General features: G+C 43.7%; 1 protein-coding gene across 8 annotated transcripts in view; it reads left to right on the top strand.

Moving 5' to 3' along the window:
* VAV1 (vav guanine nucleotide exchange factor 1) overlaps positions 1-24,060 on the top strand; it is a 66,776-nt gene that overhangs the window by 37,822 nt on the left and 4,894 nt on the right. For 5 of the 8 annotated variants that reach the window (XM_053370872.1, XM_053370869.1, XM_053370868.1 and 2 more), the window contains 16 exons: positions 498-593; positions 1,452-1,520; positions 4,218-4,304; positions 5,289-5,374; positions 7,500-7,632; positions 8,182-8,291; positions 8,689-8,790; positions 11,231-11,334; positions 12,033-12,055; positions 13,555-13,600; positions 14,178-14,314; positions 15,484-15,549; positions 16,852-16,950; positions 18,958-18,989; positions 20,544-20,660; positions 22,942-23,029. In XM_053370872.1, the coding sequence (XP_053226847.1) occupies positions 498-593; positions 1,452-1,520; positions 4,218-4,304; positions 5,289-5,374; positions 7,500-7,632; positions 8,182-8,291; positions 8,689-8,790; positions 11,231-11,334; positions 12,033-12,055; positions 13,555-13,600; positions 14,178-14,314; positions 15,484-15,549; positions 16,852-16,950; positions 18,958-18,989; positions 20,544-20,660; positions 22,942-23,029 (1,395 nt within the window). Of the gene's footprint in view, positions 1-497; positions 594-1,451; positions 1,521-4,217; positions 4,305-5,288; positions 5,375-7,499; positions 7,633-8,181; positions 8,292-8,688; positions 8,791-11,230; positions 11,335-12,032; positions 12,056-13,554; positions 13,601-14,177; positions 14,315-15,483; positions 15,550-16,851; positions 16,951-18,957; positions 18,990-20,543; positions 20,661-22,941; positions 23,030-23,154; positions 23,245-24,060 lie in introns of all 8 variants that reach the window. The other 3 variants (XR_008328180.1, XM_053370870.1, XM_053370871.1) reach the window with 3 other exon arrangements.

Here is a 24,060-nt window from a genome sequence, read left to right as displayed (position 1 = left end):
ATATATGAGGGGGTAATTGTGTACACTTGAAAACATTGGCAGCATTATGATAAATTCAGCAGTGTAAATAGGTTTTGATGGAAGTAACAGTGGAATACTGAATGGTTTAGTTTATATAAAATATGCAGGGATTTATGCTATGCAAAATGAAGCACGGAAAGAGAAGAAGCGAAGTCATTGATATTTTAAGGTTGTCTAAATGAATATTCTAAATTGTAAAACATAAAATTTAATATATATATATATATATATATATATATATATATATATATATATATATATATGAATGAAAAAGAGAGAGCTGAATTTAGCTGAACCTGGGATCCCACTTTCAGAGGCACATAACTCACCCTCTGGAGATTCACTGTAGGATGAATCGATCCCAGTTTTTAGAAATCTCCTTATTTCCAATAGTCTGCTTGTATATATGTAAAGAAAGAAAGCGTTACAAACAGTGCTGTTTTTCTAGAACTTTGCTCCAATTTTCTGCCTTTTAGGAATGTTCGCAACGAGCCAATAATGGCCGGTTCAGCCTGCGAGATCTCCTCATGGTACCCATGCAACGGGTACTGAAATATCATCTGCTTCTGCAGGTAACAAACATTGATCAGATTATTTAACGCCAGGGAGAAGGAAAAGAAAGGGGAATATTGCTCTGAAAATATATGGCACAATTGTCTTCTGTGCAGCCTCCATTCATTTTGACCAAGTTCATGCTGGATAAATTCCAGTTAAAGGTAAAGGGTAAAGGGACCCCTGACCATTAGGTCCAGTCGTGACCGACTCTGGGGTTGCGGCGCTCATCTCGCTTTATTGGCCAAGGGAGCCAGTGTACAGCTTCCGGGTCATGTGGCCAACATGACTAAGCCGCTTCTGGCGAACCAGAGCAGCGCACGGAAACGCCGTTTACCTTTCTGCCGGAGCGGTACCTATTTATGTACTTGCACTTTGACGTGCTTTCAAACTGCTAGGTTGGCAGGACCAGGGACCGAGCAACAGGAGTTCACCCCGTCCCGGGGATTCGAACCGCCGACCTTCTGATCGGCAAGTCCTAGGCTCTGTGGTTTAACCCACAGCGCCACCCGCGTCCCTTCAAATTCCAGTTAGAGTGAGCCAATTCTAGGGTTCTTTCTGCCTCTAGATCAGGAAGGTGTTTAAAGCATAGTGAGTGAAAGAAGGCAAGCTGGGAGCCCTGTCTCTGGGACTCCTATTTATAAGCTCCTGCCATAGGAAAAGTGAGCTTCCTGGAACGTGAGCTTCCTCTTTGTGCTGATGTAATTCGAAATTCTGCACTGGACTCAGCAACTCTTTACTGGCAAAAAGTATCGGTTTCAGCTCTCAGTAGTGATGCTGACATATGAATGTTAGCACGTAGTGAAGATTACTTTGGCTATTTTATCCCCCAAATGCAGAAGTTTGCTCATTTTTCTCTGCCTCCTCCCTCCCGCCAGGAGCTGACCAAATACACAGTGGACCCAACAGAAAAGGAGAATCTGCGGCTTGCGCTAGATGCTATGCGGGTGAGACATATTCTAGGGCTACACGGAGTGATTTAACACATCGTGTTTGCAGCCTTAAAATTTCTGGGGTCCCGTGACAAAGGGAGGCTGTACACCCATCTAGGCCACCTGAGGATATTTGCTTGTGTATCTGTCAGTTGGGTGGGGGGAGTGGTTCTGGCAGATCAGCTGGGTGGGACTTCATGGACTCCCATGGCCATAATTTGAATTCCAGGAGAGAATCTCAGCCCTGATGCTTGAGATAGTATTTGAAATGTTGAGCATTAAAGCTGAGTATTTTTATTTTATTTTATCTGCATACAAAGCATGTACTCTAGGTCTAGTGCAGGTCTCTTATTCCATCTCTTATTCCAGTTTACAGCAAGCAACAGAAGATGTGGAACCTAGATCTGGTGGGGCACTAGGGGGTCATGTGGGGGGTGCCTAGGTTCTCAAACTCCTCCCATGTGAGTAATGTTGTTGTAGTACTAAGTCAACCACTCTGTGGCTTGTTTCCCAGTTCAATTAAGGGAGGTTCTCAATGCAACTTACTCTCATGTAAGTGGACAGAAGACTGCAGGCAGCATACATCACTCACTAAAATCAACAAAAGCCACAATAAAAAATATTGGAGATATAAATCACAAGTAGGAACCTTCTTTCATATGTGGTGGTCGTACCCAGGAATTAAACAATTCTGGGGCACGATCAACGAAGAAATGAAAAAACTATTAAAATTCACATTTCCCAAAAAACCAGAAGCATTCCTTCTTGGGATTTTAACCACCGATATCCCAAAAGAAAGAACAAGATTATTTCTATACGCAGTGACAGCAGCTAGGGTAATGGTAGCCAAGTGCTGGAAAAGTGAACAGATCCCTACTAGAGAAGAATGGGAATTATTTATGAGTGCTTGGAACTTGCAAAAATGATCAAATAATTAAGGGATAAACCAATTGATGTAGTCCAAAAGGAGTGGGAATGCTTTAACACTTCTCTAATGAGACAAGGCTCAACAAGCAAAATTTGGTTGTGGCTAGAATAAATCTGTAAATAGAAAAAATGTTTCCTTATACCAAGATGAGAACATGAATTGAAATACAGGGGGGGAAACTGTATCAGATAGATAGAATGAATTGTGGTGAAGTAGATGGAAGTTGAAAATAAATAGAATAACAAAAGAGATCTATTCCAAAAGGGAAAGTACTTTGAGAATTGATGCTTTGGGATAGTATTGTACAGTTAATTTCATTTCATTTTTGTTCATGGTTTTGTTCTTTGTTTGTTTTTTTCCTCTTGTTGTTTTTGTTCTTTTCTTTGTTTTCTGTAGATTTGTTTGTTATGTCTAGTCTTGTTTGTATTTGCACAAAACTCAATTAAAAATTGGGGAGGGGGATTATAGCAATTACCCCGGTGTCATATAGTGAGCTTCATGGCTGAGTAAAGTTTTGAATCCAGGTCTGCCAGGCCCTAACCCAACAGCCTTTCCATTGAACCTGTACACAGAGTACCTCTATAAATTACAATGCAATATAAATTACCCCACTGCACTTTTATTACTTGGAGCTCTTCCAGTCATTGATGCACATGAGAGGGAAGAATTGCAGTGGCTCTGGAATGAGGGAGTAGGAAGGGTGAGGGAACTTTGGGGTGGTGATGGCAGCAACCTGCAGGTGTGGCCTACCTGCTGCAAGGTGGCGTCACCACAACAGAGATCTTGCTTCTTTCTGCATATGTTCTCATTTACTGTATATTTTAATCTCCAGAAGCTTGCTTACTTGCATGTTAGACCCATGGAATACAATGGGACTTACTCCCAGGTAAATGTGCATAGGTTTTCAGCCCCAATGTAGACTTATCTGCGGGTTCCAACCAACTGGAAAACCTTGACAGGTGTTCCTGATGTCTTTAAAATACTAAAATTAGTGGAGGACAGACTTCAGGATTGTGAGTCTGGGATCTACCTTGTGTTTTACCAGAATCCCAAGAGCCACCAACTACAGACATACATTTAGGGTTCATCCACACTTCTGCTTCTGCCATGCCTAGAAAGAACAGGTCTCATCAGTTTTCCGCTTGACCCACACTTTCTCAGTACAGATCTGAACTGTTTCCCCCTACCCCACTCCTTTCCAAAGGAAAACCCGCTCTTTAGTGATCATTTGGAACAAATGGCAATGCAGGGAAAACTCAAATTGTTGTTTGCTCCGATTGAATGCTAAAGAGTGATTTTCCCCGAGGGAAAGCAGTGGGACAAGAGGAATTCCGGATAAGACCTTAGTATGAAAGAACATGGGAAACTGAGAAGAGCTTACAATCTTTCCACACGGGGTTTCATTTATAGTTTCTGCAAGCTTTCTTAAATTCAGTTGTCACATTTCCAAAGGGTGTGTGCCATTTGGTATTGTGAAACAAGCGGAAGTCGGAAATTCTTGGCAATTGACTAAAATCTTCCAGAGACCTACCGATAGATTCCAGTTTACTTCCTCCCTGCACCAAACCATTTGTATGAACACAGGCCTACCTTACAGGGTTGTGAATGCTTACAAGAATAAAACTATGATGAAAGGTACGACTCCCCAGAACATTGCTAAAAGAGGTTTGTTGCATTGTTGTTGTTGTTGTTTAACTCTCACTTACCTCTTTGATCTTTGGCAAGTACTCCAACCGATCATTTCTTTTCGAATATCAGATCTCATTCATTATTTCCTGCATTAGGATCTGGCTCAATGTGTGAATGAAGTCAAGAGGGACAATGAAACACTGAAACAAATCACTAATTTCCAGCTCTCCATTGAGAACTTGGTGAGTGTTGCAGCAAGAGATTTTGCCTACCTTCTCTTGTTTTTGATAAGGTCTTTCGACTCCAGCATGTATCTTCATATCCATTGAAAAATATAAATTTGTACTTTGTTGATTTTCAGTTACAAATAAATTAGATATAATAAAAAAGGAGAAAAGAAAGAGAAATAATACTATCAACAATCATATCCCATTCTTATCTTGATTATTGGAATTCCTTTTGTTCCCACTTTTGCAAAGCTGCCATTCTAACAGCTTTAAGTAAACAAATAAAAAATTATTCCTGCTAATGCCCCATCCTCCCTGTTTGCTTCCAGAACTCTCCCCCCACCCAAAAAATATGTAATATGACTTCTCCTACGCTCCTACCATCTCCAAAATTTGTAATCTTATCAGGGACATACTGTATTTTTCACTCTATAGGACGCACTTTTCCCCCTCCAAAAATGAAGGGGAAATGTGTGTGCATCCTATGGAGCGAATGCAGGCTTTCGCTGAAGCCTGGAGAGCATAGGTGCGCCCTATGGTCCGGTGCGCTCCATGGAGCGAAAAATATGGTATATAGTTTTGAAATGAACTACTGCCTGAACAAAAGGTTGTAAAAGCTTCCCTTAATATGAAGGCATATAATTCTTAAAGGAACTGCCTGCCATATCCAGCACCTGCCTTTGGAGGATCACCAGGTCTTGCAAAGTGCTTGCATGGGATTTTCCAAGCTTCAAGGATCAGCTGATGAGCTGATGGTTGGCTCTTGTGGAGTGCTATGCTCTGGGCTTGGCAAGACACGTGCTATGCAGGTTGTGACTTTGCCCACATGGTTTAGTTTCAAACCATGCAGGCGAAAATAGGTCACTTGATGGCTCCATCCACCTGTCAAAGCTGCCTGGCAAGGGTGGGGGAGATAACAGTTTGGTCCAATCCTAAATAAGCATCTTCTGAATGCAGCCTGTCGATCTCTTGTAAGGAACACATTCTCCTTCTCCCTAGACACAATCCCTGGCTCACTTTGGGAGGCCGAAGATTGACGGGGAGCTCAAGATCATCAGCGGAGAGAAGCGCTCAAAAATAGACAGGTGATGGCATGCACACCCTATAGAGAGGAGGTTCTCAAACTCTGGTCTGTTGGACACTGGTTGTCTATGAGCTTCATTCAGGTGGTCCATGGAAAAGTTTAATGAGTATCCACACTTGGCCCTGTACTTGGTTTGGTTATTTATTTTCCAGCAGTGGAAACAGAGGCTGTTCTGAACAGGGCCAGATTATCAAACAGGCTAACAAGGTTGGTGGGGGCTAGGGTTGGTGCTTTTCATGATATGGATCTGGTGTAGTCTGCTAATATTTCCCTAGGAATTTATCAGTTAGACACTACTTGGTTTGCCTAGTGTGGGGCCCAGGATTTTCATAACACAGCACAGGTTTTAAATAGGGTGTCAGCACTGAAGAAAAGACAATATCATGTGGTTGGATAAGACCCCTAGCAAACTTCAAGATCTTTTTTTCACCCCACAGTTTTCCCCATGAAAACCTGCTCTTTAAACACAACAAACCTGCTCTGAATCGCAACAAACAGCAATTCGGATTTTTCTGTGGATTGCTGTTTGCTCCAATTCAGTGTTAAATGGCAGGTTTTCGCGAGGAAAGCTCTGGAACAAACGAAATAGCGCTCAGACACAGGACTTTAAAGCATGGGCTGTCTGGTAAGTGTGGAGGGAAAGAAAGTGTGGATAAGCCCTTTGTTGAAGCAACCCGATGTTTTCTTGTCCCACAAACTCCCTAATTGTACACAGTTTGGTTTTTGCAACTACTTTCACATTCACTGTCTGCTGCTGTTTCCTCGTGTGAGCTACGTCCAGCTTCAGCATGCACCGAGATGCATGTCTACATTCACCCATAATTATAATAGTTCATCTCATTTGTGGTTTTCAATGGCAGATTTATCGGTGGCATCCTAGTCTTATGTGCTCAAGCAGAGACGACATTCAGTGCACAGTAGAGCCAGAGGTTTCCCTTGTAGAGAAAACTGCAGCTTTGGATAGCACCCAAAAATATCACCAAGGGAAGCCTAAACAAAGCAAGGTTGTTTGTTAACTGCATTCAGTGCAGGAGACTGCATAATAAGATTATAAAATGCATGCTTTTTATGGGCTCTTCCACACTTTCTCTTGTTGCACCGCTTTCCTCCAGGGAAAATTCACTGTTTACCGCTGAATCAGAACAAAAGGAAATTGGGTTTTTTTGCAGATTGAGGTTTGTTCTGATTCAGCGGTAAACAGTGGGTATTTTCCCAGAGAAAGTGGCAGGCCAAATGTAAAACCACTCTGCCCTCTTGCCTACAAAGCATGGAACAAGTGGGAAACCTATTCGACCTGTGCTTTCTATTTTTTAAAAAATATTTTTTATTAAGTTTACATTTTATAATATTTAAACACACTGTTATTGTACATTTAACTTCTTTTGCTCTCAAGAGCTTATCAACTCCCCTCACTCCCACTTGTTGGTTTTCAAGGTTAATCTTTATATCATAGCATTTATACATTTTCCAGTTTACACTTCACTCATTCTGAAAGTCACAGTTTTTAAATAAATGTAAAAAGGTAAAAACAATTATCATTATAAGTCCTCTTACAATCCTGCTAGTGTTGTTAATTGCTTACAATAGTCCTTCAAATATTGTATAAATTTACTCCAGTCTTTTTGGAATGCTTGATCGTGCTGGTTTCAGATTTTCCCCGTCAGTTTCGCTAATTCTGCAAAGTCCATCATCTTAATCTGCCACTCTTCTTTTGTTGGTATTTCTTTTTGTTTCCATTTTTGGGCTAAAACAATTCCTGCTGCAGTTGTTGCATACATCAATATTTTTTTATCTCCCTTTGGTATTTCATCCCCCACTATTCCTAGTAAAAAGGCTTCCAGTTTTTTAAGAAAAGTATTTTTATACATTTTCTTCAACTCGTTATATATCATTTCCTAGTAAATGATGTATAGGTGGTATTCAACACCAACCAAACTTGCTAAAATGTATGGGACAAGAAATAAAGAGTGTTGGAAATGTAAAGAAAAGGAAGGGAATTTTTATCACATGTGATGGACCTGTAAAGAGGTAAAAGCTTACCTTTCTAGACATGGGACAAACAGAAGTGGGGATGATACCTTTATCTCACCCTTGTTGGAAAGTCTCAAGTTAAAACTGTCTTGCAGGTATGCTTTCCTCCTGGACAAAGCCCTGCTAATCTGCAAGCGGAAAGGAGATTCATACGATATGAAGAAATTTGTCGATCTGTCCAGCTACCAGATCCGAGATGACTCTTCTGTAGAGAAAGACAACAAGAAGGTAGTGTTTGGGTATGCATTTGGGGGCTGGGCTGGGGGGGGGCTGAGAAAGGAATGGGAGTTGCGGCCTTAATTCAGCAGGCACCTCCACCCCAGAACAGAACTCTGTTCTTCCCATTCTTCCCAAATGGGACTACAGTGGTGCCCCGCAAGACGAATGCCTCGCAAGACGAAAAGCTCGCTAGACGAAAGGGTTTTCCGTTTTTTGAGTCGTTCCGCAAGACGAATTTCCCTATGGGCTTGCTTCGCAAGACGAAACGTCTTGCGAGTTCTTGCGAGTTTGTTTCCTTTTTCTTAAAGCTGCTAAGCCACTAAGCCGTTAATAGCCGCTAAGCCGTTAATAGCCGCTAAGCCGCTAATAGCCGCTAAGCCGCTAATAGCCGTGCTTCGCAAGACGAAAAAACCGCAAGACGAAGAGACTCGCGGAACGGATTAATTTTGTCTTGCGAGGCACCACTGTATGAGGGAACAAAGGAGTCCATATCAATAAATATGGCCCAGCCAAGATTTTATGCTAATCTCTTATTCCCCTTTTCTTTCTTCTTGCCAGTGGACTCACATGTTTGTCCTAATCGAGCTTAATGGTTCCTCGGGCTTCGAACTGTACTTTAAGACGCGGGAGCTGAAGAAGAAATGGATGGAACAATTTGAAATGGCCCTGTAGGTCTACTCTTCTACTCCTGCCCCTGTTGTATGCTATCCTTTACAATCCCAAGACTGTTGCAGTCTGGCTGCAGATCCATTCTAGTCACTGGAACATTTCCATGACAGTACAACGATTCTGCAGCACTGGAGCTTGACCATAATATTACCAGAAAAAATGTGCAAAATTGGCAGATTTGATGTAAGAATCTGAATCTTTCTAATGGGCTGGGATGGACATCTAGGGCCCATTCAGGCTGGTGTTTTGTTGTGGGCATTTTCTGCAACCTGTTCTTGACACAAGGATGTCTTTATTCTGTGTGTGCTCCAAACAAACAATCCATAAGCCCGTGAATTTGATGTAGCCACCATTGTTGTATGCTGCTGACTCCCTCTTTCTCAATTTCTGGTGCAGCTCCAATATCTACCCTGAAAATGCTACAGCAAATAGACACGAGTTCCAGATGTACTCCTTTGAGGATACCACCTCCTGCAAAGCCTGCCAGATGCTGCTGAGGTACATATCCCATCCCACTCTACCCAAGCCATACAGGAGGAACAACCACCGTATTGGCCCAAATATAAACCACTCTTTCCCCCCAAATTCTGACAGTGAAAAGTGCAGCTTATATTCGCGACCTTACAAAAATTGGCTTGGAGCGGACTTGTCCCCAGATGTTGGCTGGGCCAGCTTCCAAGATGGCGGCGCGGTGAGGGGGTCCCTGAGAGGGAGCCAGAAGGCGGCGAGGAGGAGGAAGGGAGGGAGGAGCGCGGACGAGAGAGCGAGAAGGTCTGCTAGGAGGAGGAACAGGAGATGCAGTTGGTGTGCTGGGACTGGCGCTAGTCTGAGGTGCTGCCTGGCTTTAGCCCGCTGAGGGGCACGTGAGTCCTGTCAGCCGCAGCCTCTCTCCGCTCGTCCCGTTGGGGGGCCATGTGGTGCTGACCCTCTAGAAGCATTGCTGCCTACCATCACTGCCGCTGGAGTGAAGGCACTGCCTGTTTGGCCCCCCTCGGCCCCCACTCCTCCTTGGGTATTGTCTTTTTTTTCTTTCCTCCCCATTAATTTTAAAGGTGCGGCTTATATTCAGGTGCGGCTTATATTCGGGCCAATACGGTATCTCTTTTGTTGCATACTAATTTTTATTTGGTTTTTCAAATATTAATTTATAACAATTCAAATTGCATATCCATATTTAGAGATTTCTCCAAAGCTCTGGACTTCCCACCTTCCCCTCCACGAGTCCTATCATACACCCTCTTAACTGCATATTTTTCCACAATCCATATTTTGTATCTTTCAATCTTGTCCATAATATGCGTTACATTATAAATGTTATTAAAATCCTGCTAGTGTGTTCATCTGTTTACAGTGATCTCCTAGATAAATTATAAATTTCCCCCATTCTTTATTGAAGTTTAGGTCTTCTTGGTTCCTGAGTCTTCCAGTCAGTTTTGCCATTTCGGCATAGTCCAACAGCTTGCTCTGGCATTCCTTTCTGGTAGAAGGGACAACTATCTTAATAATATAGCTGCCAGTTTTATGTGATCCCACCTTTAGCAGTGAAATTAAATGCTTTTTTAAAAAAAAAACACTTTATTTAACAATCAACAATAACTTACACAACAATTCACCATTCACTACAATCTACCATACCTAACAATACACACTACGCGACATTACAATACATATATCAACATTCAAAAATTTTATCTATATCTATTTTAAATGCTAATGGAGTTATTAATATCAGGATAGCCCATGTAAAAGTTTTCTCACTGTGGAACATGGAGATTTGGATCACATCAGGCATTATTTGGAACCACAACACCTGAGCTTTAGTGCATAGCGGCAGGAAACCCTATAAGACCTCAGACTTGCAAGATCTGCTTTGGTTTTTCTAGAGCCCCAAGATCCACCAATCAGAGACTGGCACTTTGGACCCAGAAATATTTTTGGAGTGCTAGAACTGAACAGAGCTCAAAGTTCTCTCAAGCAGAAAAATCCACTCATACTTATCGCGTCAAGCATCCTTCATTGTAGTCACAGGAGCCAGATCCTAGGGGCCGAGTTCCCTTCGGCCCCGCAATAAAATATTGGGGGGTCCAGCCCCTCCCAAAATCAATGGGCATTGCCATTCAAAAGGTGTGCATGTGATGTGTCATGGAATTGATTGTGCGAGGCCGGGCTTACCTGCCCCACCTATTTTATTCAAGCTGGCACTCCTGATTTCAGCAGTATAATTTAGGGTGGGACTGTCATTTTGTTGAAGAAGAGAAGATGAGGAGGAGTTTGGATTTGATAGCTCGCTTTATCACTACCTTAAGGAGTCTCAAAGCAGCTAACATTCTCCTTTCCCTTCCTCCCCCACAACACTCTGTGAGGTGAGTGGGACTGAGAGACTTCAGAGAAGTGTGACTGGCCCAAGGTCACCCAGCAGCTGCAGGTGGAGGAGCAGGGAATCGAACCCGGTTCACCAGATTACGAGACTACTGCTCTTAACCACTACACCACACTGGCTCCAAAAAAATAGGCTTTGTGAAGCCAAAAGGAAAACTGTACAAGAAATCCTTTTTAACCACATCAATTGAATTAGGCATACTTTTCTTTCAGTAAAAAAAAGGACAATAAAAACAAACATTTTTTTTCCATGAGCCTCTTGCGAGTTAAGATTTGCAGAGTCTTTCTGGGATACCAAGGTGGGTTGCCTTTTAAAGTCGTTTAAAGTCATACCCAGGCTACAGTGCCTACCTTGCTACATTAAAATTTGTTACAAAACGATGCACTTGTTGAACAATTGAGAGTCAGAAAACCTGATCTACTGCAACTTACCCAGAGATCTGATCTACCAATAGATCTCCAGACCTATCTTCTACCCAGCACTTATGTAAGGCAACTAAGCAAGACTTCACTTTATTATACATAAGCCCCCTCCCTCCTCTTTCCCATCTGCACACAGAGGAACCTTCTATCAGGGCTATCGCTGCAGCAGATGCCGGGCACCTGCTCACAAGGAATGTCTGGGGCGGGTGTCACCGTGTGGAAAGTCCAGCTCAGGTAAAGGTAAGGTTTCAGGCTCCTCTAAATTGTTAGACGAGTTTCTAGAGCAGTCTTTCTCAACCTTGGGCAGGGTCCTCAGATGTTGCTCGACTGCAGCTCCCATCATCCCTGACCACTGATCCTGCTAGCTAGGGGGAATGCAGAGAATAATTATCAATAATGAAATGGGAAACAATAAGATGGTGATACACAGTCTGCCCTTATTTTAAAAAGGGTGTGTGTGAATCAGAGCTCTGTTCCTATAGTAGGTAAGGTAAAGGTAAAGGGACCCCTGACCTTTAGGTCCAGTTGTGGCCGACTCTGGGGTTGCAGTGCTCATCTTGCTTTATTGGCCAAGGGAGCCGGTGTACAGCTTCCAGGTCATGTGGCCAGCATGTCTAAGCCGCTTCTGGCAAATCAGAGCAGCGCACGGAAACTCCGTTTACCTTCCCGCCAGAGCGGTACCTATTTATCTACTTGCACTAGCGTGCTTTCGAACTGCTAGGTTGGCAGGAGCAGGGACCGAGCAACGGGAGCTCACCCCGTCATGGGGATTTGAACCGCTGACCTTCTGATCAGCAAGTCCTCGGCTCTGTGGTTTAACCCACAGCGCCACCCGCATCCCTCTCTTATCGTAGGTAGTGATATACAATTATGTGCTTCATTTTAAGCTCTTCTCTTTATGCCTATTGTAATCTTTCCTTATTTTCTGTTTAATGCAGAGTCTGGATCTACCATGAAAAAGGTAAAAGAAAAAAAGTTGGAGTTAATAGCAATAATAGGCGGGGTGGGGTGGAAGGACATCTGCAAGAGAGCCTAGCAGGAAGGGGTGTTTAACCCTTATCCTAACAGTTCTCCCCCTCCGCCTTTCTGCTCAGACCTCCCCTCCCCAAAAGAGGCCTATTTTTAGCCTTGAGACCAAGATTTGGAGGAGTGGGAAGGGCTTTTGCAGAGAAGAATTGGCAGGAGGGAGGAAGCTAAACAGCCCCTTCTTCCTGCCAGTCCTCCCTTGCCCTTGGTCTCATAAGACAAACATGGGGCCCCAGGAACCTGTTTTTGCCAAGCATTGTGTGGTTCTGCCCAAAGGTTGCTTTTTTTAGCAGGAGCCAATGGCAGCTGTCTTTACTTGGTGGCTGAAAGACACCACACTTGTTTCCTCCCAGAAGAGCCAGATTAAGTGCAGGCATGCACAGCAAATAATACCTAGAAATTCAAAGAACTGGAATTTTAGAACAAAATTCGGGGTATCTCCAGTTTTGGTTAATGTGGATATGAATTATAAAATATAGATGGTGTTGTGTTCTTTCCCATTCATCGCTCAGTTAGAGACAAGCAGTTATCAATTTGACTGGATTGTTCAATTCATTTGTAAATTGTTTGCATGCTGCCGCTTTTGTCCCCATAGCCACAGAGCCCTGACCCCCAAAAGATCTCCTCCCTTTTCTCCTTGGCCCCCTTTTATTTCTCCAGTCCTTGCCTCCTTTACTTCTCAACACCAGGTCTTTTTGCTGCTCCCCTCCACTGCTATTTCCATCCCCCCACTCCATCCCCACCTCTTCAAACCCACTGCTTCCTAAGTCCTCTTATCACTGATCTTCCCAAACCTCAGTCTGCTTAGCACCAAACCTTTCTGCTTGCATCCACCAGCATGTAGATCCTTTTGTCTGTATACTTTGTGTGAGTTTGTACTTTCTGAAAACTGACCCTTTACTGAGGGCTTGTCCGCACTTCCACTAGTTCCATGCCTAGAAAGCATTTGCGGTCCAAGATATTTCTCCATACTTTCAGGGCATGAGTCTGAGCTGTTTTTCTTTTGCTCTGCCACTTTTCCCGGGAGAACCACAAAAAAACCGTTTGACGTTTGTTCCGATTCAACAGTAACCAGCAGGTTTTCCTGGGGAGAAGCGGCAAGTCAAGGGGAAGTGTGGATGGGCCCTGTGAGGGAAGTTTGTCAGCATGCAGTGGGCTGAACCTGTCTCCTCGTGAATGTGAATAATTGTGAATGTTCTGTGACATCACAGCAACTCAGCCAATGGTGTGGAAATGGTTCATAATCCACAGTCCACCAATTTTTAGCTTAAGATGTGTACATTGTGCATAATGAATAAAATACGCCATACAGATTTAATATGATACATCCTCCCAGAAACCTGGATGTGTACCTTGGTGATTATAATTTTCTATATCCTGTTAACCTCTCACCTCATTCCCGTTACCTGAACCAAAATCCATTTTTCTGTGCAGAATAAATCCAATCGACATACGCTGGAGAGCGATAAAGCTGCTCTAGGTGAGTTGTAGTTACCTGGTAGCTCACTATGTATGTTTCCGCAAGGACACCAATGATGGCAGGTGACCGATGAAGGATTGAGGCTGGCAGCCCCCCAAGACTAGCAGCAGAGCATCTGGAGAACTCGCTGCTTCTGTTCACCTACATGGCCCTACCCATCACTTGGTCACAGCATAGTGTTGTTGTTCCGAGTTATTTAAAAAGCTCACTCCCATAGCATGTGGTTGAAATAAAAGCAATAATAATAATAATTTTATTAGTTGTACTCAGCCCATCTGGCTGGGTTTCCCCAGCCACTCTGGGCGGCTTCCAGCAGAGTACAGAAACATAACAAACCGTCAAACATTAAAAGCTTCCTGATAGAGGGCTGCCTTCAGATGTCTTCTCAAAGTTGGGTAGTTCATCTCTTTGACAGGGTGGGTGCCACTACCGAGAAGGCCCTCTGCCTGGTTCCCTGTAACTTCACTTCTTGCAGTGAGGAAACCACCAGAAGACCCTGAATGATGGGGGGGCGGGGTGTGAAGATGCAAGGAAACTGATTCGTCTAATCACTGCAATTCTCTTCTTTGCTCTTAAGGGCTGCCCAAATTGGAGGTCTGCCAGGAGTATTATGGTGTTCCTCCACCTCCTGTGGCATTTGGTCCACCACTGAAGCTCAACGTGGGGGATATTGTGGAGCTAAACAGAGCTGAGGCCGAGCAGCTGTGGTGGCAGGTAGGCATAGTCAACATTGCTGTCCAACGGTAGCTCTTTGGTCTTGAGGTGACATCAGGATAACATGGTGATGAATAACTGGGATGATGAATGAACTATTGCATAGGTAAAGGTAAAGGACCCCTGACAGTTAAGTCCAGTCGCGGACGACTGGGGTTGCAGCACTCATCTCGCTTTACAGGCCGAGGGAGCTGGCATTTGTCTGCAGACAGCTTCCAGGTCGTGCAGCTAGCATGACCAAGCCGCTTCTGGCGAAACCAGAGCAGCGCACAGAAACGCCGTTTACCTTCCCATCGGAGCGGTACCTATTTATTTACTTGCACTTGGACGTGCTTTCAAACCACTAGGTTGGCAGGAGCTGGGACCGAACAACGGGAGCTCACCCCGTCGTGGGGGTTTGAACCGCCGACCTTCTGTTCGGCAAGCCCAAGAGGCTTAGTGATTTAGACCACAGCGCCACCTACATCCCATTGCATGCCTTCTCAGAATACAAATAAAGGAACTACTGAATCTTTTAAGTGCAAGTCTGCCAGTGTGATTTGAAGAACCAAGGGGGAACATAGGTAAAGGATGCTGAACTCTTCTCCTTCCCTCCTACTCTTACTCCTTCAATCTGCCTTGTTTGCACACTGACGTGGCCTTTTAAATGACCCCTGTCCTAACAGGCAGCAGCAGAGGAGGAGTTCTGCTGCCAATCAAATTGCTGCCCAGAGCTCAGCATTACTCTTGCAGGAGGAGTCTTTGCGGCCTATGCAGCATGTCTTCTGAAGTCCATGGACCATTTCCAATGATTAATTTAGCAATCATCAGGCTACCTATTCCCCCAGAAGATCCTCTGCTCTTTTTCACAGTCTAGAGGTAGGCTAGTTCCAAGTCGCTTAAATGTGCTAAATTTGGGACTGAAACTGGAAAGGGCGGCTTCTCGCTTCCAGTTCACAGCACACTTAGATGCAAGGGCTATTTTTTTGGCAGCAGTTTGCGAGGCATTCTGTGAAGTAGGGGAAACTGTGGCAAAAAAAGCTCCAGGTCATTTCAGGTCAATGCTTGTAACCAACTTGAAGCCAACGACTGGAACTTTTCCCCCATCACCTAAAGCACTTTTCAAAAATGTTCAACTGCAGATCGACCATACTTTTCATGAGTTCTTTGCTTTCGTTCATTGTTTTCAGGGAAGGAACACATCCAGCAATGACATTGGCTGGTTTCCTTGCAAGAAAGTGAAGCCTTATGTCTGTGTAAGTATCACATATCTGGGGAAGGTGATTTCTGTGTGTTTTAGTTGATTAGAGAATTATTGAAACTGGCTTGATGTGTTGTAAACTATTGGTCACCACACACACAAAAATAGAATTAGGTTGAGGTACAGTTTAGCATAAGTGGTTCCCAATACACTGGACACCACAGAATCATAGAATTGTATAGTTGGGCAGGACCCCGAGGGTCATCTAGTCCAACCCCCTGCAATGCATGTTTTGCAATAGGTTTTTTTTTCTATTTTGGGCTCCTAGAGCAAACACAGAAATCTTATCAGCAAGTAACACGTTTTCTCCCTATTATTCAAAAATTAAACTTTCTGAATAATTCCTTTGAGAAAGTTTTCCCTAGAAGAGGTATACAGGGAGTGGTACAGTACATAACAAACAATATATTTCACTTCTCCCTGGCTGCAAATACGTAAACAACAACAACAACAACAATAATTTATTATTTGTATCCCGCCCATCTGGCTGGGTTTCCCCAGCCACTCTGGGCGGCTTCCAACAAAGATTAAAAATACATTAAAATATCACACATTAAAAACTTCCCTGAACAGGGCTGCCTTCAGATGTCTTCTAAAAGTCAAATAGTTGTTTTTCTCTTTGACATCTGGTGGGAGGGTGCTCCACAGGGCAGGCACCACTACCGAGAAGGCCCTCTGCCTGGTTCCCTGTAGCTTTGCTTCTCGCAATGAGGGAACCACCAGAAGGCCCTCGGCGCTGGACCTCAGCGTCCGGGCAGAATGATGGGGGTTTAACAGATACTCCAGGGTCATAGATTTGTAGAGTTGGAAGGGACCCCAAGGGTCATCTAGTCCAACCCACTGCAATGCAGGAATCTTTGGCCCAAGGTTGGACTCAGACCCATGACCCTGAAATTAAAAGTCCCATGCTCTGCCAACTAAGCTATCCCTGTGTTTTCCCTCATCTAAATATACTATGGACATTCTTTGATATATCAAAGCTGTGAATAACTTCCATATCACATCAGCAAATAATTCAAGGAAGTAATCTGGAAGTCCATAATCAAATTTCACAGAATACTAAAATGGTGAAGGCAGCAAGATGTGATCTCCAAACTATGCAAACAAAAGTTTCCACTCTTTATTTTTAATACACTGCTTCATAGCTACAGGTGTATCTTCAGAACATCAAGGATTAGTCCATACTTGTTTAAAAGGGTTTCACATTTGTTAGCCCAATTCCGAGAAAATCTATTGGAGATTTCCTCCAATTAACGTTTTTAGACAACTTTGCGTCTGGCATATACTGTGATTTCAGGCAATACAAAAGCAGGGCGGTATGAGCTGTGGACAATATAGAAAAGAACACAACCTCAAATCTCATCTTGACAATAGGAATGCTACATGGGAGATTCAAGTATGTGCTCTATTGAGATGTTGAATGAGTGTTGGTGGATGTCATAGATATTGCCAGTGCTTTTTTTTCGGGGGGGGGGACGCATACCCCTAAACATCACACCTCCAACTACGGGGGCAGCTATGTTCCTCTGGGCCCTGGCTCTATTCTCACTCACAGCTCCAGTCATTTCAGACCCGTAAGATGTTTATTTTAATTTTCATTTCTATTTCCTGGACAGATTTTTAAGTGGGATGTGAGTATTCCTCTAAATACCAGTTGCTGGGGATCACAATTGGAGAGAATGGTATTGTGCTCAAGTGGTTCTTCCAGGCAGCTACCGTATTTTTTGCTCTATAGGACACACCGGACCATAGGGCGCACCTTGTTTTAGAGGGGGAGAACAAGGGAAAAAAAATTCTCCCCCTCTCTGCTCAGCGCCCCTTCAGCAAAGCGGCAGGAGAAACAGAGCCCCTTCCATTTTTCCTCCCGCTTTGCTGAAGGGGCGCTGCGCAGCTCTCCCCCTCTGCTGAAGCCAGGAGAGTTTTGCTCCTGGCTTCAGCGAAAGGAACCCGAAGCCTTCGGAGCGCAGTGCGAGTTCCCGCTGCGCTCCAAAATCTTCAGGCGGCTATCCCTGAAGCCTGGAGAGAGAGAGGGGTCGGTGCGCACCGACCCCTCTCGCTCTCCAGGCTTCAGCGAAAGCAACGTGAGGCTTCGCGTTGCTATCGCTGAAGCCAAGGAGCCTGCATTCGCTCCATAGGACACACACACATTTCCCCTTCATTTTTGGAGGGGGGAAAGTGCGTCCTATAGAGCGAAAAATACGGTAGTTGGCTCCTGTGAAAACAGGATGCTGGGCTGGAGGAGCCTTTGATATGCCACAGTAGGGCTCTTCTTAATAATAATAATAATTTTATTACTTATACCCTGCCCATGTGGCTGGGTTTCCCCAGCCACTCTAGGCAGCTTCCAGCACATATTAAAACGTAATTATTGTGGTTTGGGGTGGTTATTATGAAATTGCTGCTCTTTGTTTTCATTTTTATTCTGGGGAATGTCATCATCAAATTGTTCCCCTAGGCTTTTTCCATTACTTTTTGGAGCTGGGCTGGTGCCAGACCTCGGAGGTGCCTCAGCACCATGCCTTACCCTCACAGACAAGGCAGAGCCCTTGCCCACTACCACATTCAAAGGCAGCAAGGCCCCCTCTCCCAGGCCACCCCACCTACCAACACCCATGACAGGAAAATTGAGATGGTTGCTGCTGTGCACCATCCAGTCCTCCTTCTGGGATGACAGATCCAGTGCATTTTTCGGGGGGGGGGGGACAGACGCAGAGGGACGCATACCCCTAAACATTTTGTGAATCTAAGTTTGGCCTCATTGAGAGGCAGTATTTCAATATGAGCAGGAAAATGAAAGTACCCCTAAACATTTTTTTAAAGGAAAAAAGCACTTAACCCTGTGCTGTTTAGTTACCCATCTTGGATGCTGGATAATTCCAGATAGGTGTTTATTGTGGGATCAGCAGGTCTCATGCATTCAACTTTTTTGCAGCATCCATACAATGCCATTATCACCAAAATGCTAGCTCATATTTTTTGCAGTTTAATCCAGATTTACCCTTTCAATTAAAAGTCCATTAAAAAAAACAAAAAAACCTGCTGCCAGTTATCCATTACAGATATTTCAATAAGCCAGTTAATAATATTAAGCCCCCTTCTGGAAGCACCCAGAGAAGAAAGTGTTTTTACTTTGCAGCCCAATGCTGTAACACTGCATTTGCTGAATTAGAAGGAAACCAGCTGGAAAAAAATATGCCACGGGAAATAATTGATAAAATATGCCTTTGGATTTAAGCAGCATAACTGCACAGTATTGCATATCGTCTTTGCCTCATTTGTCAAAACTTTCCCACCAAAATGAATGAGGCAACGATTTCCCCCCCTGCTGTTTTTTCAAAAACTTTCCACAATACAAATCCTACCCCAATTCACAGAAAATACTGTATTACCTTTTCTTTCCCAGATTCCTCCTCCAGATCTGTCAGTCTTTCATTGGTAAGTAACACCATAGAATTAAACCATTTCAGTAGCTTGTTACCCAAAACTCCTTATTCTGTGATGTCTAGCATGAGGTTAATGAACCTTGCATCTTACATAGGCCTAGGGTTTCTGCTGGTAGTAGCCCACTTGTAAATCTACACAGTATGCAAGTACAATGAGACATCACATGTGCATACAAGGTTTGCTGTGAGGTTTTCCCATGCTATTGATTTTTAAATGTGTTTATCCCATATCAGAAGTTCAGAGCTGTTACACCAAGCTGAGAGCAGGGTCTTCTTCTTCTTTTTTGGCAATCACTCATAGCCAAGTAATATTGTCTTCCATAGCAGGGTTTTAGCAGTGAGTCTATAAGTGACTGTGGAGGCCAATTCTGGATCCACATGTCCTTCCACAGCGGGCACCTAGGTTTCCGGGTGGGAGTTAATCGCAGTGAGGGTTTGCCAAGTGTGCCTTCTTCTTAGCACATTTCTCCCTTTCATCCTGAGTTTGAGTGTCTTCAAAGCCCATGACACCTTTGGTAAAGGTTGTTCTCCAACTGGAGCACTCGCAGGCCAGTGTTTCCCATTTATCAGTATTTATACTACATTTTTAAAGATTTGCCTTGAGAGAGTCTTTAAACCTCTTTCCACTTTTAAGTTTGGAATAGAGTAGTTGCTTTAGAAGACGATAATTAGGCATCCGAACAACATGACTGTGGCGATCACACAGGGCCCCCGGACGTTTCACGGTCTATTGACCCTGTGCCACCACTGCGGTTGCTTTCTTCGCTGCCACCACCCCGTTTCTCATGGGGACACACGGAGTCCAGACAGTTGTTAACATAAACAAATAATCAAGTTTATTTTTAAATGCAGGAATAAGCATATGGTTTTGGTTTATTTTTCTCTTGTCAGTTTCTTAAATCTTAGTTCCTAACAACCTCAAACTGAATTATTCTCATCTATCTATCTAACTCCCTAACAATTCCTCTCCCTCTCTCACAATACAACTCGACCAACCTATTCCACCCTCTTCCTTCTCCAACACCCAAGTCTCAACTCCCAACTGACAGACCTCAACTGACTTTTCAAAACCTCCCACTCTATCTTTTACTCCCCCCTTGCATTCTCACTGGCCAATCACATCACACCCATTTTAACCCTTTCCTTGACCCATCCTAAGAGGCAAACGCCACAATGACCAGTCCAACGATGTTGGTATTGAAGAATCATTACTTTGTCACTGGTGATCTTTACTTCTTCCAGTACACTGGCATTAGTTCGCCTGTCTTCCCAAGTGATGTGTAAAAATTTTCAGAGACACCGTTGATTAGCAGGGAGAAGACAGTATTCTCCCTTGCTCTCCATTTCATTGTTGCACTAGAACAGACACTCATCTAAAGACTTTATGAGAACACTGATAGTTGAATAAAAATAAGGCACATAGGATTTCTCATTCTACTTTGATCTCCCACCTTCTGTCTTTTGTTGTGGCGGTAAATTATGGGATACAGAGACATCCAGTGACCAAATGCTGTATTGCAATTAACAAACACCCCTCATTGTACAGGTATGCAGGGCCCATGGAGCGGGCAGAAGCAGAGCAGACCCTTGCCAGTCATTCAGATGGGACTTTCCTAGTGCGGCAGAGAATCAAGGATGCAACTGAATTTGCCATCAGCATCAAGTAATGTTATTGCTCCCCACACTAGAAAATCAGGGTAGAGAAGGAGATTTGTATGTGCAGTACAGTGTTACCTCGGTTTTCAAATGTCTCCGTTGACAAACATTTTGGAACTCGAATGCTGTAAACCCAGAAGTAAATGCTTTGGTTTTTGAACAACCTCGGAAGTCGAACCGGAAACACGTCTTCCATATTGAGGCTTCCGATTTGAGTTTTTTGTTTTCGAACGTTTCAGAATTTGAACGGTCTTCCAGAATGGATTACGTTCGAAAACCGAGGTACCACTGTATAATAAAAGGAAAGAAAGAAAGGAAACCTTGAAGCTGGCAAAGTTTAAAAAATCATACCTTTTTAAAAATAATGCACCTCCACACTAGAATCCATTGATTCAGGTTTCTTTGGAAGTTGATGCTTAAAACTTCATCATCATCATCATTTTTATTTGTACCCCTCCTACCTGACTGGGTTGCCCCAGCCACTCTGGACAGCTTCCAGCATATATAAAAACATAATAAATATTAAACATTTAAAAACTTATCTATACAGGGCTGCTTTCAGATGTCTTGTAAAAGTTGTATAGTACCTTATCTGCTTGACATCTGATGGGAGGGCGTTCCACAGGGCGGGTGCCACTACCAAGAAGGTCCTCTGCCTGGTTCCCTGTAACTTCATTTCTCACAGTGAGGGAACTGCCAGAAGGCCCTTGGAGCTGGACCTCAGTGTCTGAGCTCAATGACAGTGGTGGAGATGCTCCTTCAGGTATACAGGGCTGAGGCAAGTACTCTTTGGTGAGAGAGACCCAGCAGAGATTTAAACAGAGCATGGAAATATAGGATGTTAAGACCTTTAAAATACCCCCTTCTAAGATGCTTCCAAAGTTTCCCACTTCCCTTAGCACAGAAAGAGATCACCAGTTCAGTAAGGTAAAGAGAGTTTACTTACAAACTCTTCAGCGGTCAGATTCATGTGCTTTTCCACACAGCAGCGAGAAAATACAGGTGGTACAACTTAGTTTCAAAACTGGTAAGAGTTTCTAAATTATTTGTATAGAGAGACAAAAATGGCTTTCTAAAGCCACACAGTCTAAGTTGAATGCTCCAGCTTAGACATCCTTATATAGTGGAAGGAAAAAGAACGAAGAGTTTGGTAGCCCTTCCTCTCAGGTAAGGCCTGTGACCTAGCTAAGCCTGGCAGGACAGCTTACTCTAGGATCCTAACCCCTTCAAGCATTAATTCGATTTAAGCATGTTGGTTATACAAGGCTGATTTATCCCAAATTATCGTGTCAATTTTTGTCCCAGCCTCTCATTAAGAAGGATTCTACAGCACACCAACAGTTGTAAATATATAGGTACCAGTTCCTTGGTTTCTTCTTCACAGTTGAAGCACTGCCTTATTTCAAATGCCTAAACAAACCAACCCCTGTATTGCAAAATATGAGTCAGCAATATCAAAAGCAGCACGATGGCCAGAAACAATAACAATGTGAAAAACTTTATGGAATAATTCAAAACATCAAAACTAACAAACTGAAGTCTCTGAAAGTCCTTAAATGAATCATGATGCCAGACTTTACCCAGTGGAGAGCAAGCTGTGAAGTGATTACATAATCGCATGAGCACTGTTCCAGAGCACAGTGGTGCCTCGCAAGACGAAATTAATCCGTTCCGCGAGTCTCTTCGTCTTGCGGTTTTTTCGTCTTGCACAGCACGGCTATTAGCGGCTTAGCGGCTATTAACGGCTTAGCGGCTATTAACGGCTTAGCGGCTTTAAGAAAAAGGAAACAAACTCGCAAGAACTCGCAAGACGTTTCGTCTTGCGAAGCAAGCCCATAGGGAAATTCGTCTTGCGGAACGACTCAAAAAACAGAAAACCCTTTCGTCTAGCGAGTTTTTCGTCTTGCGAGGCATTCGTCTTGCGGGGCACCACTGTATTTTTCATTATATCTATTCGAAAAAATATTGGTTAATGAAGAAATTACATATCTTTTCTACTTACAAGTGTTGAACTAATTGGCTGATGAAGAATTCAACGAAACAGTGGTTGTTATCCGGAAACACTATTCAGCAGAGTTCAGAGTTGAACATCAGAATTGGACGTTTGCTGATTATTCCAAATGCCAGCAGTAATTTTGACTTTGAATGAGGCAGACACCTTAGTTCTATCTCTTAGCTTAGAGCTCTTCTAAATGAGGTTACGTGACCCGTTGTTGCCAATTGTCAACAATGCTGTGCAGAAATGGGAAACCATTAACCCAACTGTCGTGTGGATTTGTGTCCCTCAGGTTCAACGCTGAAGTCAAGCACATCAAAATACAGACCAAGGAGGGTTTGTATCGCATCACAGAGAAGAAAGCCTTCAAAGGACTTATAGTAAGAATTGGTTTTCATTTCTGTCTTCACGGTAACTGTTAGAACTGAGGAGAAGAATGGGGGTCAGGGGAACAAAATGAGAGGAAGTTGGAGGGAGAGTGAAGGCAAACATATCTTTATTTCAGTTCCCGGATAGGCAGAAGTGAGATCTTTGGCAAGCACCATCAGAATAGTGATGATGAAACCAGGCAGTGCATAGGATGGTAATTAAGAAGGTGCGCGTCTCTCTACAGTTGGGGCTGCTTCGTTTAAGTGAAAAGCAATCACCCAAGCTGTGATCAGAAGCAAAAGAGCACAATGCAGAGGAGCGGCTTAACCCTTCCCTTTAGGGCACATCGCCCCGCCCCTTTCCCAAGGAAAACTCATGGTTTAGCGCTGAATTGGAACAAGTGGCAATTGGGTTTCCTGCAGATTGCTTTTTGTTCCAATTCAGCGCCAAAGAGTGGGTTTCCTGGGGAAAGTGGTGGGACAAAGGCAAAATCCCTCAGACCCATGCCTAAAAAGCATGAGACAGGCGAGAAACGTCTTGGACCCTTAGGGCTCATCCACACTTACCAAAATTTCCTCCACCCTTTCCAGGCACGGTTAGCTCTAACAGCTTCGGCCCTATATACCTGAAGGGGCGTCTCCATCCCCTTGTTCAGCCCAGACACTGAGGTTTAGCTCCAAGGGCCTTCTGGCGGTTCCCTCATTATGGGAACTAGGTAGAGGGCCTTCTGTGTTTTTGTATATTCTGTTGGAAGCTGCCCAAAGTGGCTGGGGCAATGCAGTCAGATGGACAGGATTAAAAAAAATGTTGTTGTTGTTGTTGTTGTTGTAAGTGTCTGAGCACCCTTTTGTTTTTTTGCTCTGGAGCTCTCCCCATGAAAACCGACTCTTTAAAGCTCAATTGGAGCAAATGGCAATCCATGGGAAACCCAAATTGACATTTGCTCAAACTGAGTGCGAAAGGGCAGGTTTTCATGGGATGGCTCGGGGGCAAGGGAATAGACTCATGTATGGAGCTTTCCTATGCCTAGAAAGAGTGGGGC

This window comes from Podarcis raffonei, chromosome 17 (genome assembly GCF_027172205.1).
Source record: "Podarcis raffonei isolate rPodRaf1 chromosome 17, rPodRaf1.pri, whole genome shotgun sequence".
In the NCBI taxonomy this organism is placed as follows: Eukaryota; Metazoa; Chordata; class Lepidosauria; order Squamata; family Lacertidae; genus Podarcis; species Podarcis raffonei.
This window is presented reverse-complemented; position numbering and strand designations above follow the sequence as displayed.